The following is an 18,290-nucleotide window of genomic DNA, read 5'->3' on the forward strand; positions in this document are numbered from 1 at the left end:
CCACACTTCCGGCGGCGCCGAACTACGTTTCCCAGCGCGGCCGTGCCGCACGCCTGTTGTCACGGCAACGGCGGGAACGGAGCCGTAGTGCTGCTGCCGGCCTCCGCATCCCCAGGGTCGCCCCGCCCGTGGCCGGGGTCCCTCCGCTCGGCGCGGCCGCCCGCTGTGCTGCTAGCTCGGTAAGCTCCCGCCGCTCTCGATGGCTGAGGATTGGGGGTCCGAGTGCGGAGCTGTGTGCGGGGGAAGGCGCGCGGGTGGGCTGCGCGGGTGTGAAGCGAAGCACGTGTTGTCCTACGGAATAGGCAGTCTACGGAGAGGAAGGAAACTTGTCAACCTCTAATTACTCCGGTTTCACTCAGAAGCGCTGGCACGGGCTGTCCTGGGAGATGCCCATCCCTGGAGGTGCTCAAGGCCAGGCTAGACGGAGCCCCGGGCAGCCTGAGCTGATGGGTCACAGCCCTGCGCGGGGCAGGCGAGTTGCAACTGAACTCTCATTAATGCCCCTTCCATTCTAAGCCTTCTGCGATTCTAGATTGCGCCCAACCCGCCCCACCGTATTTACGTTTGAGCGGTGCCACACGGAGTGTAACGGTTTGAGGCTTGACTTAGACCTCAGAGCACGGCTGGGGAGCTGTGAGCTTTGAGTTGAGGTAACACTGCTGTCAGGCTGCCTGCAGAAGGATTTCTCTGCTGTCACCTAAAATAGCGGCAGGTAAGGAGAGGAAAAGCTGATTTGTGCCCTGTCTGACCGACTTCTTCAGGCACGTCACTGGGGCATCTGCAAGGCGATTACTCGGTGGAGGTTCTGCTGCTTTTTATAGCTTCGTTTGCTTTTCTGAAATAAACACGTATGGAAGTCCACCAGCAGAATCATGGGGTCATTTCAGCTAGAAGGGACCCTTAAAGGTCACCTAGTCCAACTCCCCTGCTATGAAGAGGGGCAGATCAGAATGTGCTTTTTTCCTTTTTCTCCTGGGTAAGACAAACTCAGTTCTGTGACTTGAAAAACTTCCAGATTACTTTTTCAGGGTTCCTTCCTTTGTCTTTTAACCCTTCTACAAGTTGCAGCTTTCTTGCTTTTTTTCCCCCTTCTTTATGTTATTCATGAATTTGTGACAAGAAACTTTTTTTTTAAATACTCAACCAGAAACATCTAAGATTAGCATGCATTCAGCTCCCACTAGAGCAATGTGAAGCTACAAGATGATATACACGTAGTGAAAGCTGTTATTATTGGAAGAAAAGAGGCTTGTTCAGGGTGATGTGTTAGTATAGGTTTCAAAAACAATTTGCTTCCTTTTCAGTGAAGAAGAATGTCATTGTTTAAAGCTCGAGACTGGTGGTCCACCATACTTGGGGAGAAGGAAGAATTTGATCAAGGCTGCCTGTGCGTTGCTGATGTTGATAATAGTGGCCAAGGTAAATCCAGAATTTAAGCTACACAGCTGTGAGTTTGCTGTTACCAAAGCAATGTGTACTGAAATCTTGTTAGGCTAATTAGCTAGTTAGTTTAAGGTCTACTATCTTTAATGTGTCTCTGTAGACTCAATAAGACACATTCAGTGCATTTGTCTTCATATAACACAGAGTTCTAAATATCTTAATTGTCTCTTGTTTTATTTTGTCTGTGGTAGATAATTTCTTTAAAACAGCACACAGTATGTAACACAGGAAATGGAACATGGGAGCAAACACAGAAATCCATGAAAGGATTATGGGAAAAAGTTTAAAAAATAAATAAATAAAAAGGAGGGTGAGAATAAATAAGACTGCATTTTAAACAAGCGAGCAGCCTTTTGTGCCTGGAAAATATGAGGAGATTGAAATAAGTGACTGAGTAAACCTTGCTGTTCTATGTATTCAGTAACAACATGGAAGTGAAGTGTGGAACTGACATGATGCCTCTTTGAGGATATATCTACAGTAGCTTATGATCTTTGTAATAAGTGAAAGTTCTTGTGTGTAAAAGATAAAATATTTGGGAACTTCTTATTCAAGATTGTTCATTTAATTCAGGATTATTTTTTTTTTACTTACTATGGGTTCTTGAGTTTGATTTCACTGTTGGCAGACTTTTCTTTTTCTTCCCTTTTCAGGAGAATTCGAATGAATTTCAGCTATGTTACTGTTTTGAGTGACCTTTTTCAGTGGGAACTGACTGAAGGTGTTATGGATTGAAACTTTTCTTTGTGGAAAAAAAAGTGAAACTGATACAAAAGCAGGGCTTGAACTGTTTTGTGGGAGAACTCTTGTATTTACTCCTTATCATTATAGATAATAGAATGACTTAGGTTGGAAGGGATCATCTAAGATCCTCTAGTTCCAACCTGCTATGGGCAGGGTTGCCACCCTCAAGATCAGGCTGCCTGGGGCCCCATCCAACTTGGCTTTGAGCACCTCTAGAGATGGGACATCCACAACTTCTCTGGGCAGCCTGTGTCAGTGTCTCACAACCCTCTTGAGTAAAGAATTTCTTCCTAACATCTAATCTAAATCTCATCTTTTGGTTTAAAGTCATTCCCTCTTATCCTATAGCCATTAGACAATGTAAAGAGTTGATCCCTCTCCTTTTAGAGGCTTCCCTCAGGTGCTGATAAAGCACATTGAGGTCTCCTCAGAACCTTCTCTTCTCCAAGTTAGCTCCCTCAATTTTTCTTTGTAGGAGAGGTACTTCAGCCCTCTGATCATCTGCGTGGCCCTCCTCTGGACCCACTCCAAACAGCTCCACATCCTTCCTGTACTGAGTGCCTCAGGCTTGGATGTAGTACTCCAGATGGGGCCTCATGAGGGCATCTATATCAGGATATCTATTATTCTATTTTTTTTTTTAGATCAGACTCCTTCTGAATTTTTTTCTAAAGAAGGTGAACTCAGCTAGGTGCAATTACCTAACTATAGGGCAAAAAGTCCTTACTTTAGAAAGCTTAAGAATTTTTAAAGAGTGCATAACTAAAATAGATTTAAAGATTTAGGTTTTTCTATTGTTTATTTACTGCTATTGAGATACTTGTTACAGAACTGAAGAAAGGATAAGTAAGGATGAGTGGAGTAGGCAGACAGCATTTTTCTGGGACTTGCTTTTTTTTTTTTTTTTGTGGTGGATAAGAGGAAGCAGGCAGTTGTTCTGAATGGGCACTGCTTTCCAGTTTCACAGAGGGTCTAGTTTCACTGGACTTGGTGTCCAGTGAAGCCATGCCAAACCTTATGAACGCTGTGAACTTGATTGAGGAGTATTAGTGTGCTGTCCTGCTGTATGGAGAAATGTTACTGGATTTGAAGTTTATTTGCGTTTATGATAATGATGCTGTTTATACAAAGGAAAGAGGTACTGTAAATTCCTTTGCATTTTTTGTGGTTGTTGTGGGAGGCTGTTCTTTCATTTTTTTATTAATAATTTTTGTTGCTAGTCTTTTAGTTGTCAGTGAGTATTTTCATGTTTTAAATACTAATTCCAGAAAAAACCTCTTGTAGCTGTTGCACTCCTCTTTGAAGTAAGCAATCTGTCTCAAGAGCAGATCTCAAGGCCTTGTTTTCTTCTGTTGACCTGATGTAACAGTTCTCTGTATTTAGTTTAGATCTGCTGACGTTTCTCCAAATGCAGCCTTAAATGTTAGCTGTTCAGCCAGTGTGATATGCATATACACAGATGGTAGATGTCGAAGCTAAAAGTTTGAAATATTAAATACCATAATGTGAGATTTTTCCCAAGGAGTGTGAATATCAGTCTGAAAGTGGTTAGTGCTACCACCATGATGATTGCTATATTATATGCTTTGCTGACAGGTTTTACTGGGGGCAAAAAACCACTAAATACTTTTTACCTCGTTACTCTGACTGGAAGACAGAGCGTAGTAAATGTTAAGCAAGCCATGTAAATGCTCTATCATTTTAGGGTATTCTTCAAAGCTCTTCAGAAATAAATTTAATTCTTCATGTACTGTGTATTTTGTAATCTCATTTGGTTGTTTCTTGTAGATAAAATTATTGTGGGCAGTTATATGGGATATCTCCGCATCTTCAATCCACATCCTGTGAAACCTGGAGATGGAGTGCAAGCTGAGGACTTGCTCTTGGAAGTGCAGTTACGAGAACCAATACTGCAGGTGGAAGTGGGAAAATTTGTTTCGTAAGTTAACAACAGCCTGTGTTACTGATGCAAGGCGTAGGTGTGGTTTGCTTTTCCTGTTTTGGGTGGTGTGGAGTGGTTTTAGCTTCCACATTGATGCCTATTGAGCTTATCTGTGAATATTATAGTGTGCATTTGGTCTGCTTTGTTGAACCATCACAATTTTACTTAATGCCTAACTAGAGGAAAATAGTCCAGGTACTTATACTATTGTCTTGAAGTACATAGAACCAGGGGAAAAGTTATACTGAAGTTTTCTGGGTATTAAGAAAACATGTCAGTATGCTTTCTTGCAATTCTAGTGTCCTAAGATGTAATGTTGCCACTTTTGGGGGTGTTTGATAGAGTATTGAAGATCTTCAATGAATTTGGTAGAAATAAGTGGCCAGGTAGAGGAAAGATCTACTTAGATTTGGAGGAGGGAGAAGATGAGTATAGATTTCCAAGTTTTATGACTTCTTCATTAATGTTTAATTCATGTAGTTTCCATACAGCTGGTACAAAAGTGTATTTTAAAAACAACTTAAATGGCTGCTGAGTAGTGTTTGTTTGAAATAATTATCTTCTCATCCACATAATTCTTTATCAGAATTAACAGCATTTTGTTCAGAAAAAATTTCAAGCTGCCTGGGAAAATAGTTGATATGCTTTCTATGCATAAATCTAGGGGGAAAAATATTCTAAAGGTGTTCATCTTAATTTTGAAATTAGCTTCAAATACAGAAGTGTAAATTTAGGAAGGTTGGAAGGTTAGTACTAGGTTGTTTTAGACTAGTGTCTAATACGCTCAATACTTAGGATCTTGCCAAGACCTGAAAGTAGTTTTGACATGTTGCTTGAATTTTTCCTCATGCATTTAACTTGAATTTTATCTGAAAACAATACTTTTTTTCCTCCCCATTTATTTTTTTTCAATTTAATTTTATTTCTTTATAGAGGTACTGAAGGACTTCACTTGGCTGTGTTGCACTGCCGAAAGCTCTGTGTGTATGCTGTTTCAGGTAAGTTTACAGATGCAAGGTATCTCGTGATTTTATTTTATTTTTTAAAGTACATTCTAAAGTTGGATTAGGTTGAATGCTAAACTCAGTATATACTGAGTGCTTTCTCATCAGCCCTTAAGAGCTGCAGTCACATTCTCTTTCTCAGTCATGTATGAAGAAGAGACATTAGTAATTATGTCAAAATGTTTCCTAATGGCTAATAGATCTGGTGGCCAGCTCGGCACATGAGGTGCTGTGATGTGTATCTTCAATGGGTATTATTGGAGTCCTGCTTTTCTCTCTGTGTTGCTCTAGTTACGCTCCCACAGGAAGATAGAGTTGATCTGACTTACAGAATTCATGGCATTGCCCACAGAGGTTAGTTATGAGACTTAGCTTGTTTAGTGTCAGCATGCTAAAGGCTGCAGGATTTATGTAAGTAAAAGTGCTTGTGAATGACTAGCTCTCATTACAATTTTAGAAATATGTGTTACTATTCAAAGTGCTCATGGTTAAATAGTTATTTAATGACAACTTACTTATAATTGTTTCACATTTCAAAAGATAATTATTTCATGGAATCATAGAATTGAGTTGGGAGGGACCTTTAAAGGTCACCTAGTCCAACTCCCTTGCAATGAACAGGGACATCTGTTAGATGTCTAGATAGCTAGATCAGGTTACTCAGTGCCTGTTCCAGCCTGACCTTGAAAAGTTTTACAATCCTTTAATAGATTTTTCATACTAATGTGCAAGCATTCATGATCTAATGAGTGCTCTAATGTTCTATTTTCTAAATTTTTTATACTTATAAACAAACTCCTTCCAAAAACAAAGATCACTATTTCTTTATCCTTTCACATCAAATTATTATTTCATAAAGTGGAATTTTACCTGTTTTTATACATGTTGTCATGTGTTTGTTATTCATAGTAGTTTCATTTTAATATCTCTCCTACTGGACAAATGAAAGCATCTTTTAAGGCTGACTAACATTTGTCATAGATTCTTTATTACAGTCAGTATGCACAGACTACCTTATCTTGTTTTTCCTCTGATGTTGATCTGTAAATACTTATCCAGCCAGGGCTTTGTCCTCCAAGTCTGCCCCAGTGTTCTCCTGAATGTGGGCCTACTTTCATGTATCCACTTAAAAGCAGTAGTGGATTTTAGTTAGAGCAATTGCCTGGAAGATTAGCATAAACTGCAAATCTTTTCACTTTTTAAGGTGGATGTTGGAATAATCCTTGTATACCTAAAGCTAGGACAAATTTTTGCTTAGATTCACTCAGTACATCTTTTTTTCTAAGCTGATGTGACTGTTGTAAAAAATTTTTTGCTTGCAGTTAGGATTCTTAAAGTGTTGCTCTACATGATAAAGAACTTTAGTAATTTTCCTCCTGGGAGGGTGGAAAAGACTTTGATTATCAAGAGGTGAGCCTTAACTTCACTTTTTTCAATCCCTTCTAGTTCCCTGAAGGGATCAGGAAATTAGTTTGTGCAGATGCTTTGGAGAATAAGACACATAACAAAAATAATTCTATAATATGTGTATGTGCCTCTATCTTTGCAGTCTTTATTGCTGCATTGAATTTCAGACTGAGTAAACACAGGAGATAAATGTAGCCTAAACATAATACATATATATTTGTATTAAATATAGTTTATGACTGGCTACAGCTCAATTTGAAATGAAGACCATTACAGCTGAGCCTGTTTTGTTGGGTTTAATATATCCTTTGTCTAACTGGAGAATCATAAGAATTCCGCCTTTTTGAGTAGACTTTTTCTGATGTGAAGAAAGTTAAGTGTAAGGAATAAAATCTCAGCGTCTTTCTATTTCTGCCCTCAGGTTTTATTTATTTATTAGACCATTAGTTTCAACTCATCCCAGAATCAATAGTAGTAAGTTAGAGATTTTCGGGTTGCTCTTTAAACTGGTCAACCTTTAACTGCATGGGTCTACGTGTCCTTGTTTACAACCTTGATTCATGCAATTGTGTATACCCTTTGGTTCTCTTCTTTTTTTTTTTTTTTTGTAGAAACTCTTGGGAATGTGGAACATGGTAACCAGTATCAGATCAAACTGATGTATGAGCACCATCTTCAACGAACAGCTTGTAATATGACTTACGGACCATTTGGTGGTGTAAAAGGTAAGCTCTTTACTGCATATTGTTTATTATTTGTTATTTTCCTGTGAATAGTTGAGGATTAGCTTAAATTTTGAAAGGTGATGATCACCTCTAGACAGCTGCAGCATATATTTCTAAATGATAGTATGTTTTATCTGATGCATACAAAAATAAGTTTTAAAGTTTTAAATAAATAAATGAGGCAGAGTATTAACTGCAGAATAATTGTTTTCTCATGTCTTGAGCAAGTAATAAGCTTACAAGGATAGTATTGATATGGAAAACAAAACCAACCAAAAATATAGCATTCAAAGTAATTGCTTTCTTCTGTGCTTTAATTCTGGTTTGCTTTTTGGCAACTTTCTTATCCAAGGCAAAGCAAAGTCAACACTTTCATTCTCTGATCCTGAAATACAGAACATCTTTAAAGATGCAGACTCAGGAAGAAAAACAAACAAAACTATGATTAGAAAACGTAACAGTGGGAAGTAATATTTGGTGTACTTTTATTTTTGATTAAGTTTTCAGTCTTTGAACTTCTGTGACATTGTTATGAAAGTTACAAATCTTTTTTTTTTTTTAATTTGGAAGCATTTGGATTTGCTCTACATTCAGCACTTTCTTTTCAGAAGACAAATTTTCCTAGAAGCATTGAGAGATAGTGGTCACCTGTGCAAATATTGTCCCTAATCTTTTCACAGAGTAATGCCACTTTAATAGGCAGAAAGCTTTCTGAGATAACATGGCAAATATAGCCAGAGAGCCTCTCGGTTCTGTAACTGTAATCTCCTAATAATAATGCTGCAGTGTGTCACTTTAAAATCAAGCTTGTCCCTGGGAAAGAATTCAGCTGATCACAATTTATACTGATTGAAGAGACTTCATGTGCTAATTTTGCCCAACCATCTTGGAGGAATGTGTTACTTAAGTCAATAGAATGAGAAGATAAGCAGTACTGTGAATATTTTGAAGGGTGAATGTATAAAGCGCAGGCATATTTGTGTTAATATTAAAAAGAGATGCTGATTTTTCTCTAAAACTGAGAAGAGATTATAGCAGGATTCTTGACATATTGCAGTGGAATTGCAGTAATGGATGGATTCAGGGATCATAAGCTAAGAGTTATTAGTGTCTCTGGAGTGACGTGGCGATAAGACAAAATATCCATTTAGCACCACACAGTTCTGCAGAATAAAATCTCTGTATTTTTGAGCCGTGTATGTTTGTTTACTGTAGAGATCCAGCAGCTCAATCTTGATGCTGGATTTATCTGATAAGGTACCTTATCAAAGCTGTGTGGGGTGTTAATCCGATAACGAGGGAAATACCTTTGCAAGCTGGGAAAGCCATATGACTACCTCAGAGCTAAGCCAGCCAAGCAGTTTCTAACTCCTAGGAGAGTCAAATTAACATTGAGTTCTGACAGAAAACACTCAGTAGGAGAAAGCAAATGGAACTCTAGAGTGTTCTGTATGTTTCTCTTATTTTCTAGTAACATTTTCTTTCCCAGCTTGTCAAACTGCTGTCCTTTTCCTTTATTTCCTATGTTGCAGTTTGCATTAGTGTAATCATTGCTGTGGGAAGAGAATTGCCTCAAGTTGTGTCTTGAGGTGACAAGAAATGTTGAATGAAGGCAGACATTTTTGTTAGTCATAAATAATCCCCATTACTATCGTAAGATAAAGAAGCTTTAATACCTAAATCTAGAAAAATCATATTAGCCTGTTGTAGGCACCTGAATGTTCTCTAAGGCAGGTATTGAAGCATCAGAGAAATAGGTGAAGTAGATACTGGAAAATGCTCTTAATTTTATGTGGCTTCCTTGGATTTAGTATCCTTCTTTGTGGATTTCTTTGAATATCTGACTAAATAGCAGCACTAGGCTGCACTGCCATTCAGTGAGACCTGGACAGGCTGGAGAGTTGAGCAGAAAGGAACTAGATGAAGTTTAGCAAGAGCAGGTGTAGAGTCTCACACTGAGGGAAGAGTAGGCTCGTGAACTGGTACAGGTTGGGGATGACCTGCTGGAGAGGAGCTCTGAGGAGAGGGACCTGGGTGTCCTGGTGGATGACAGACTGGCTTGGATGACTATCTGTGCAGCCTGATCTAGGGAGCTGCTTTGGCAGAGGGGTTGGACTTGATCTCCGGAGGTCCTTTCCAACCCCTACAATTCTGTGATTCTGTGATTTCTTGTCAAGGCTATTCCTTTATTCTTGTGAATAAATTGAATCTGATCTGTGTTGTTAATTTTTTTTTCTGATCTGTGTTGCAGTGAATCTGGTCTGTGTTGTTAATTTTTTTTAATGTAACATCTATAAATATTCCATTCTCTTCTTGAGGTTTATGAATGATAATGTCGGCTGTATTTTCCATCTTGCTAGACTAGCCAGAGTGAGTTGGTAGAGTGCTATTAACTGTACTAAATGTATAGATGCTTGGCCTGTCCTGTTTCACTACCTATATGCATGTCTTTGGCAGATGTTCTGTGCTGTAATTGAGCCATCCACTGTATAAATAAATATACATATATTTTGACTATGTGACTTCCACAGTTCTGATGTTCTTGCTGAGTGTCTGCTAATAGTCTATCTTCAGGGAAGGTTAATTCATAATGGTGTAAGTGCTGTAAGCATGCAGTAGTGAGCCTGCTTTGCAGTGTGAGCTCTATACTGCACTCCAGAGGAGGTGAACTAAATAAATGGAAAGGTTTTCCATATTTATTGCCTTCTCTGTTACTTGTGTGGCTAATATGTATCTTTTCTCATTGCTATACTGAAACATCTTTGAAACAATGAGAAGATAAAGAGGCACTTCAGAGTTCATGTTTACATTGCTACTGAAGCAGACAGAGGAGAAAGGCTGTGGAATAGAGTAAGTACAAGGGAAGCATGCTGTAGGAGTGTCAGGGAGGAGAAATGTAAATCCCCCAGAAACTTAATCTTTCATCTGAGATAAACAAAGAAGAATGCTGCAGGGGGTGACAGAACACTTGATCTGTGGAGTTGCTCAGTCTTGTTCAGGTTTCTTTTGCTGAAGACAATGTATTTTTTTTTTTAATGGAAATCCTATTTCTATATCTTTCATGGGGAAGAAACTCATTATGCACAGCTGTTGCAGTTTGTAGTGGCAAAAGAAAATTGTCAGTTTAATGGAAACTGGAGAAAATGTCCACTACTGTTCTCTCATGCCTCAAATAAAATACCTGTTGGCATTCAAGTTTCTGCTGTAATCATTTATATATGACTTCTACTCATGTGCAGATGTGGTCTGTGCTGTTTAGCCTGTGTGTGCTACTGTAGCTGTGGCCTTAACTCAGACACAAAGTGCTCTGTTAGTCTCTTGATGCTTTAAAGTTGCATAATCAGTTTCTTTAACTTTGTGAATTGCTGAAAATCCTGCAGTTTCTGTTGGAGTCATTCAAGAGTTGTAGAGGCAGGTTTGTTTTGACCAGAAAGTTTATTTATTTTTTTATTCTTTCTTTCTTTTAAGGTCATACTGATATGCAGTCTGTTCTTCTAGTTTACAAAAAGTGTAACATCTTTGGGAAAAACTGCCTGAATTTTTTTCTCTTGGTTGAACTAAAGATCTAACAGAGGTTTCTCGAAACTAAGCAGACTTTTGCTATTAGAAGCAAGTGTACTACTGCTGTTTTATGGTTCAGATTGGTTATAAAACTTTACCAGGTCTCCTTCAGCTTTTTGGAGTTAAATGTGTGCTTTTACATAAACCTCTCCCTGTGTATGTTATTAGGCAGTAGGATTTCCCACAGCTTTTGGTAATGTTGTATTTGGGGAAGGATGTCTCTGCAGTTATTTGAAATGTTCAGTAAAAATTTAGAATCCACTCACTAATTTTGTATCTCATATTCCTAGTCAGTTTCTTCCAGTTTAAGCTTTGTTCTCCTGTCCGTGCTAGATTGCATCAGTGCATGCTCATGCCCTTGTTGTGTGACAATTTGTTCTCTTCATCTGCTAGTTTGTTTAGATGAGATGTGATGGAGATATAGAACATATGGGTAAACTGTCATTTCTTGATTGATTTTGCTCTTATGTATATATTAAGGAAAATGGTGTATGAGGACTGCTAAGTCACAGCCTGAACTACTGACTGAGCACCTGAAGGAAAGACGCGCTCAGCCCTGGAAGCACAGGTGAAGGCAATTCCCCTGTGTGACTGGAAGGGGTGGAGCCAGGCTCAACCCCTTCTAAGACCTCATTTAAGGGATGACTGCCACCGAGGGAGGATCTCTTGTTGGAGATCTCTCTTTCTGGAGTTCTTTCCTTGTGAGCCTTGATCCATGGAGACAGGTGAGGATTTGTTTTCCTTACTTTTCCTTACATCTCCTTGTTTGTGCTGGTACGTTTGCCTTTACAAATGGTATTGGAGATTTTTCAACTGAAGGGATAACTGTGAGATATGTAGAAACCTGGAAGGTTAGCTGCTGTTGGCTTCACCGATGACAGTATTTTCAAATTAAATGTTTTTAAAAATGGTGTATGAAATGTGGTGAAGTCACCACTAGATGGTCCTCTCTTTACAGTTATTAGCTTGTAGGCTATGTCTTTGCATCTGCCTTTATGCTTGTACCAATTCTACAGGTGTATTTACTTTAAGAGTTAATGAAGTATGGAAAACACTAAAGCACTTTCTGTAAACTGTATTATGCACTTCTTATTTTTATTTTTTAAACTAATAAAAAGTATATTTTGTTGGTTGGAGAGTTTTGATCAAAAAGCCAAATGAACTTCTACCTTTTGGCAAAGCTGTGAAAGTACTAGGGAGTGGAAAATAAAAACAAGGACGTCCCTTGCATTTTTAGCTAGTTTTCTAAACAAAACTAGTAAAAAAAGTTTAAAAAGGTTAATGGAATAAAACCCAAACCTGCAAGGAATCAAGTATAATTCAATCTAATCGTAGGCACACTTGTCTGTTACTTAGCATTAGTAACTATAAGTTCTTATTTATTGGAAGAATATGAAATTAAGGAAGTGGCATACACTTTTTTTATTACTTATAGGGGACTCAGTCTACAAAAATTCAGCTTTATAAAGCCTTCTAATCACATAACGTATCTTGACCTTGTATAAAATTATCATGGCACTGTGTGATTGTGCCACTGAAAATTCCTGTTACCAATTGATCTTCCATTGTAGTAAGTGATGTTTGCTGATAGCATTTTCCAAGATGCTTTGAGCTAACTGTCTTCACATTCGTAGATTGCTGTTCAGTGTCTTTATAAGGTACTTGAGGCAAGTGCTAAGTTACTGGGTAGTATTATATTAAAGAATAAGTTTACATTTTGTAGTAGTGGGAGTTTCCATGTTTCTTGTTTGTGCTTTTGTTTGGGAGAGAAGTGCAAAACTTAAGCGAATGTACAACCTTTGGTCAACAAATCTGAAGGTCTAGCCTAGTACATCAAATATCTGTATTGAGAGTTTATCTAATATGAGCGAGGATCTATCAGCACTTCTCCATTTGTTCTGTAATACAGAGGCAATCTGTGCTAGATTTGAAACAGTACAAGTACTAACCATGCAGCATGACACTTCCTGTTTTAGGAGTTCCGCTTGTATACTGGACAGCATTTCTCAGAAAACTTATGTAAAGTACCATGATTTTCAAGGTCAAGTAAAATAGTTTAAAATGTTGTACCGGGCTGGTAAACCCCGAATGTTGCAACTTCTGTTTGTCTGATTTGAAAGTCATTGTTTCACCTGAATGCATGTTAATATTCCTACTAAAAAATGGTGAAAGCATGTCATTCTTTCTGTTAACAGTTTTAAGTTTGGGAATAAAAGAACACAATGAAGTGAAGCAGTGTTGATTTTGTTGAAAGGTCCTTTTATTTCCTTATTCTTTATGTAGTAGTGCATCTCCATTTCAGGAGACTTCTTAAGGAAGTCATAAATCTGACACTAGTTGAGAAATAGTTAAGTCTTATAAAGCAGTGTTCTACGTGTTGTTTACTCCTTGTGGAAGTTAAAACAGCATTTATCAAAACAATTGGAATATGGTTTTCTCTATGTAGGTATAAAGTGATCAAACTATATACACTGGCTGTTAATATTTGATATGTTTTGATCATGTATTTTTTTTGTTCTTAGAATTTTGTTTACGACTAAGTGAAGTTATATACAAGTTTTATGAGAAAGAACATAAATTATTTTAATTTTTATTTTTTAATTTTAATAATAAGTTATTTTAGTTAAAAGACCTGAAAATAACTTGACTCTGCTCTGGCTGTGCACAAATTTTGCTCATTCAATTTATCAGTGTTAGCTTCATGAAACAGTGGCAGTGAACTATCTTCGTATGACAACAGTAATAATTGTATAGATGGTTAATCAGTCAAAGAGAATTATAAACAGCTCACTTATGAATTTGGAATTGAAATCTGGAATTGCGTATTGGTAAAGTAGGTGATATGCAGGAGATGGTCTTTAAAACCAACTTATAGCTTAGTGCAAAGCAGTAAATTCCTATTACTCTATCATACGTTTTTGTATTCTTTCTAATGTGGTGTTTGGATAATTCGTGTCACAGAATCTTAAAACTGTATGTACAACATGTAGAAATTAGCACTGTCTTGTGCATTGAATTTCTTGTTCATGTTATGAGTGCTTAAATGTAATTTGTTGTCTTGTTTTTGGAAATCTGGGGAAGATACTGTGATTTGGAAAATCACTTTTATTCCTCCATTTCCAGTTTCTGTTGGATAGATTACAATATTCCTCTGGTTTATAACTATTAACTGAAGTCCTTCCACATCTTGAGAGAGTAGTAAATTGACTCTTGTGTGCTCTTCATAAAAAGAGAGATTTGTGGATGTTCTGCTTGTAAGAAATGGTAGTCTTCTCTTACAGAGTAAAGGAAATAACCTTACTACTGCTTTGAGTCAGCGTGCAGATCAGGCTGCAATTTCCATTCTTTGCCTTGTTTGTCTTGAGTCAGATACGTGGATAACACTCAAGGAAATTTTTTTGGAAGCAACTTCTGTTGAAACTGCATAAAGAAGACTGGAGAAGTGCTTTACTTAAGAAATAAAACCACTTGAAGCTTAGGCAGTTTTACAGATTATCGCATACATTTAATGTGGTCAGATGTGTGTTATTGAACGGTGGGTCCAGATAGTGATTAATATAGAAACTGCAGTGTGCAAGGAGCAAATGCTGAAATTCTGTGCTTTGAAGATTGATGCATGAAGTGCACGATTCCCAAGCTATGTTCTGGAGAGCCTAGGAAGTGTAACCGTATGCTATAATAGGAACAGATGACCTTTCCCAGGTGAGCGCTGTGCTCTCAAATTGTCCTCTGGGACATCAGTGTTATGTTCAAATGGTTTTATGAAGTCTCTACCCTTCTTGTTTTCTTTTTCAGCTACTGATACAGATTTTGCCTTTCACATAAGAATTGAAGAAACAGAATGTTGATAGTCAACCAGTGGAATGCACAAGCTATTGGGTTACCCTATAATAGAATAAAGTACCAATATTTAGTGGCAGAGAGAGGAAGCATAGCTTAGTATCCTAATTTTTTTAGTTGCTAGATTATTTTTGAATGATATTCTTTCATAGCTACTAGCTTTCACTGGAATATCAGTATTACCATTTTGTTCAACTCCACAAAATATAATTGAATCACCTTATAGATTTATAAGAGTGAGACAAACTCACTAATTATTTATGATCTCTTTAAATGACTTGATAACGGTTTAGAATTTGATTTCCCCTAAAAATGTGCAGGCTTTGAAATTGACTTTATTTTATTTTAAACTGAAACCTTAAGTTGACTTCCAGGATTGGTCAAATTTGTTTAAAGTTGTTCAGTGGATACTGTACCAATAAAAGGAAATAATAAGACAATAGCAAAGGGAAGGTGAAAAAGGAAGTACAACTCTGACATGAAAGTTACAAGCGGGGGAAAAAAGTGTGAAAATACATTTAACTTATCTTTTTTTTCTCAGCAAATGGTCTTGAATTAATTTTATTATACTACTGGCCTAGAGGCAAGGTATGTTTGAGTATTACAACAAAGAGGGTGCTATATGGAAGAATTTTTTATTTAATAAGAAAATACAACATATGTGTAAACCATGTGACCTTGTAACAGGAAACTTTATAAGAAGGGTAGACTTTGCTTAACTTTTCCACAATTCTGCAAGAATGAATTTTATTAGGTGTTAGTTTAAAAAAAGTAAAAATTATCAGCTGAGTTTTATGCTGTAAGGTTAAATGATTCTTATGACTGTTTTAATACAGCAACAATATGATCTTGGACTTTGATTTATTGGCTACTTCTTTTGAGGACCAGAGTGTTTAAGTATTACCTTTCTTTTAAATTGCTTCTGGATAAAGAGATTATTTGGAAGAGTCTTGTTCTTCATGAGTTTTGTTCTTGGAATAGATCTGCTGGTCAGTATTTCTAAATGCTTCCTCACATAACTCTTAAAGCCTGCTAGTGGCAATTTTTTTTTTCCAAAAAAAAAAGAGTTAGAACTTCACTAAAGTAAATGTGTGAATGGGAAAATAATCAAGGAAAAATTTCACTGGATTTTTTTTTACCATCCTGTTCCTTTCACCTTGCCCAACACTAATGAGTAAGTTTGCAGTGTAATTGAAGTTAAAAAAAGATCTTATTGACTTTGGTATGCCAGAACTTTGCTTCAATTATAAATTACTGACTTAATCTGTTTTTCATTTAAACAGAGCACTATAATAAAAATGAAATAAAAACTGTACAAATACGTAAGCTTGAGAGTAGTTGTATATGTAAGTGAAAGACCACTTAGGTATAGGTTTTCATACTATGCTTGTTATAATTTCTTTTGTTAAAATATGGTACCCAAATGTGTACAGTCATTGTGTGTTGGTAGCATAAGATGTTTCATATCTTTGGATGTGGGGTTATGGCTTCTGCTATTCTCCTGCCAAGTATCATCTAGTGCCAAGCAGAACAGTAATTACCTCATATGTTTTTAATAGCACATGTATATTAATAATGACCCAATCTTTCATTTGTCTCTTTGGTGACATATTGTTGACTCATATTTAATTCATCATTCCTACTCTAATCCCCAGATTCTTCTCAGTACTATTGCTTGCCATTCTCTGGTTTCCTGTGAGACAATTGTCTGAGATCATATCAGATGTTTTACTTTAAGCTTAGAGATGTTGTCTCTAAAGTTTAAAAAATATATATTATTATCCTGTGTAACAAATAGTTTGGCATGATGAATTTTCTGTTACTTCAAATATTTTATGTACAGCTTTATTATTTACATATGTACTGTTATTAATCTTCCAACATTTCATGTGGATACATCCATCTATATCAGATTCATTTGCTGCCCTGTACTTTTTCCTCCAAAAGAATGCAGTTTCATTTTCAAACTACTCAGTCTTTTCATCTTCTCAAAAGACCTTTCAGAAATGTGTATACACAGATTTTGTTTATTTTTCTGATGTTCATTTGTGACTATTTCTTTACAGAAAGAATAAGTCTATGTAACGGATAGAAGTTTATTTGGAAGATCTCCAGACTCTTGTTAGTTGCCCCCTCTGTTGTTTCCCTGCCCTCCAAATAGCAGAATAGCTGAAACACATCTTGTACAGGCCAATGATGCTTTCTGCTGATTGCAGTTTAAGACATTTTGGAGGCTGTTTGGAAAGATTTGTACCCAGAAGCCAATTAGAAATCTCTCTACTAGATCATTCAGTGGAGTGGATATTTTGGGTAGTGATGAGTAGGTCTGAGTGTATCTTCCAAGCACCAAAAAAAACCCCTGTAAGACAAAGGAATACAGTTTCCCTACATCAAAAGTGACAGGGAACAGACTAGGAAGAGGAGTTAGAAATCAGTGGAAATGCAACAAGATGGTTCTGTTTCAGATTCATAAAGAGAATTCTCATTTTACACTATCCAGCTGGTTCTGGTCATGGGATATGCCTCCTCATGGTGACAACTTGTTCTAGTCCTTGTGATACACAGGTTTATGACTGATGGGAAACTTAGCTGTGCATATACAAAATAACAGCACTTCTAAAATATGTACCAAAGTGACCAGGAATTCAAGAACCCGTAGAACTGAAAAATTCTGCTGGATTTAACTTTCTATACTTTTTTTTTGTAATGAGGCTGCCTTGTTTTCTCCTTAATGGAAATGGGAATTGTACTTGGTGAGACTTTTAAGTTTACGTTAATCATAGTTGACGGTCTCAGAAGCTATATGACAAGGTGCTATACAATGCGAATGGCTGTGGTGTTGAGCTGGTGGTGGGTTAAGCCACATATAGTTTACCACAAGCAAACACGTGATTTGTATAAAAATACACTTGAAAATGTCATCTGCTTTAAAAACAAATATAAAAAAACGAACAAACCCAACAACAAAAAAATTATGAACACATTTGCAAAGTTAGTAATAAAGTAATACATTAATGTGAGTTTCTTATTTCAGGGAGGATAGAAGTGGAGAAGAGGAAAAGATGGGGAATGTTACTGAGTTTTGTTGTTGCAATTCTGCTATTCTGGTTCATTCTAATTCTGTGTCAGTGTCATAGATAAAACTTTAAAGATGAATTTATTATATGTTATTGACTTAAGATCCTACTGATAGTTACTGATCCTACTGAAAATTTTGCACCTAAGACTAAGATATTGAGAAGTATGGCCAATATTCAACTTTTATGAACTTAATGAAAGACCTGCTGTCAATTTATATTGATTTGCATTTAAAAAAAAAAGTTCAAATGGTGGCCACTGATTTGAAAGGGCTAACTGCCGACAGTACTTGTCTTCATATTTCTCTGAGAAAGATTTGTACATCAGTAAGATGTTAAATGTAATGTATGATAGGTCTGTAGGTTCAGATGATGGCAGCTTGACTTTGAAAGGGTTCACAGACGAACATTTCTCCTTTGTCCTTTTAAAAAGCCTGTTATTTCAATAGGAAAGCACCTCTGTGAATCTGGAGTTATAAAAGTAGATGTCTGCAATTGTCTGGGCTTGAAAAATAATTATGTTCATTAAGTTAAGAAGAGAAAGTAA

The 18,290-nt window shown here is 36.9% G+C and overlaps 1 protein-coding gene across 1 annotated transcript in view; it reads left to right on the forward strand.

The window, feature by feature from the left end:
* Positions 1-18,290, forward strand: part of BBS9 (Bardet-Biedl syndrome 9) — a 278,937-nt gene that overhangs the window by 1,939 nt on the left and 258,708 nt on the right. The window contains exons 2-5 of the mRNA XM_065752711.1: positions 1,305-1,419; positions 3,976-4,126; positions 5,063-5,127; positions 7,152-7,265. Of these exons, the coding sequence (XP_065608783.1) occupies positions 1,314-1,419; positions 3,976-4,126; positions 5,063-5,127; positions 7,152-7,265 (436 nt within the window). The 5' untranslated portion in view covers positions 1,305-1,313. The remainder of the gene's footprint in view (positions 1-1,304; positions 1,420-3,975; positions 4,127-5,062; positions 5,128-7,151; positions 7,266-18,290) is intronic.

Source organism: Cyrtonyx montezumae, unplaced genomic scaffold (genome assembly GCF_038088225.1).
Source record: "Cyrtonyx montezumae isolate F1298 unplaced genomic scaffold, pur_monq_1.0 scaffold_8, whole genome shotgun sequence".
NCBI classification, from domain to species: Eukaryota; Metazoa; Chordata; class Aves; order Galliformes; family Odontophoridae; genus Cyrtonyx; species Cyrtonyx montezumae.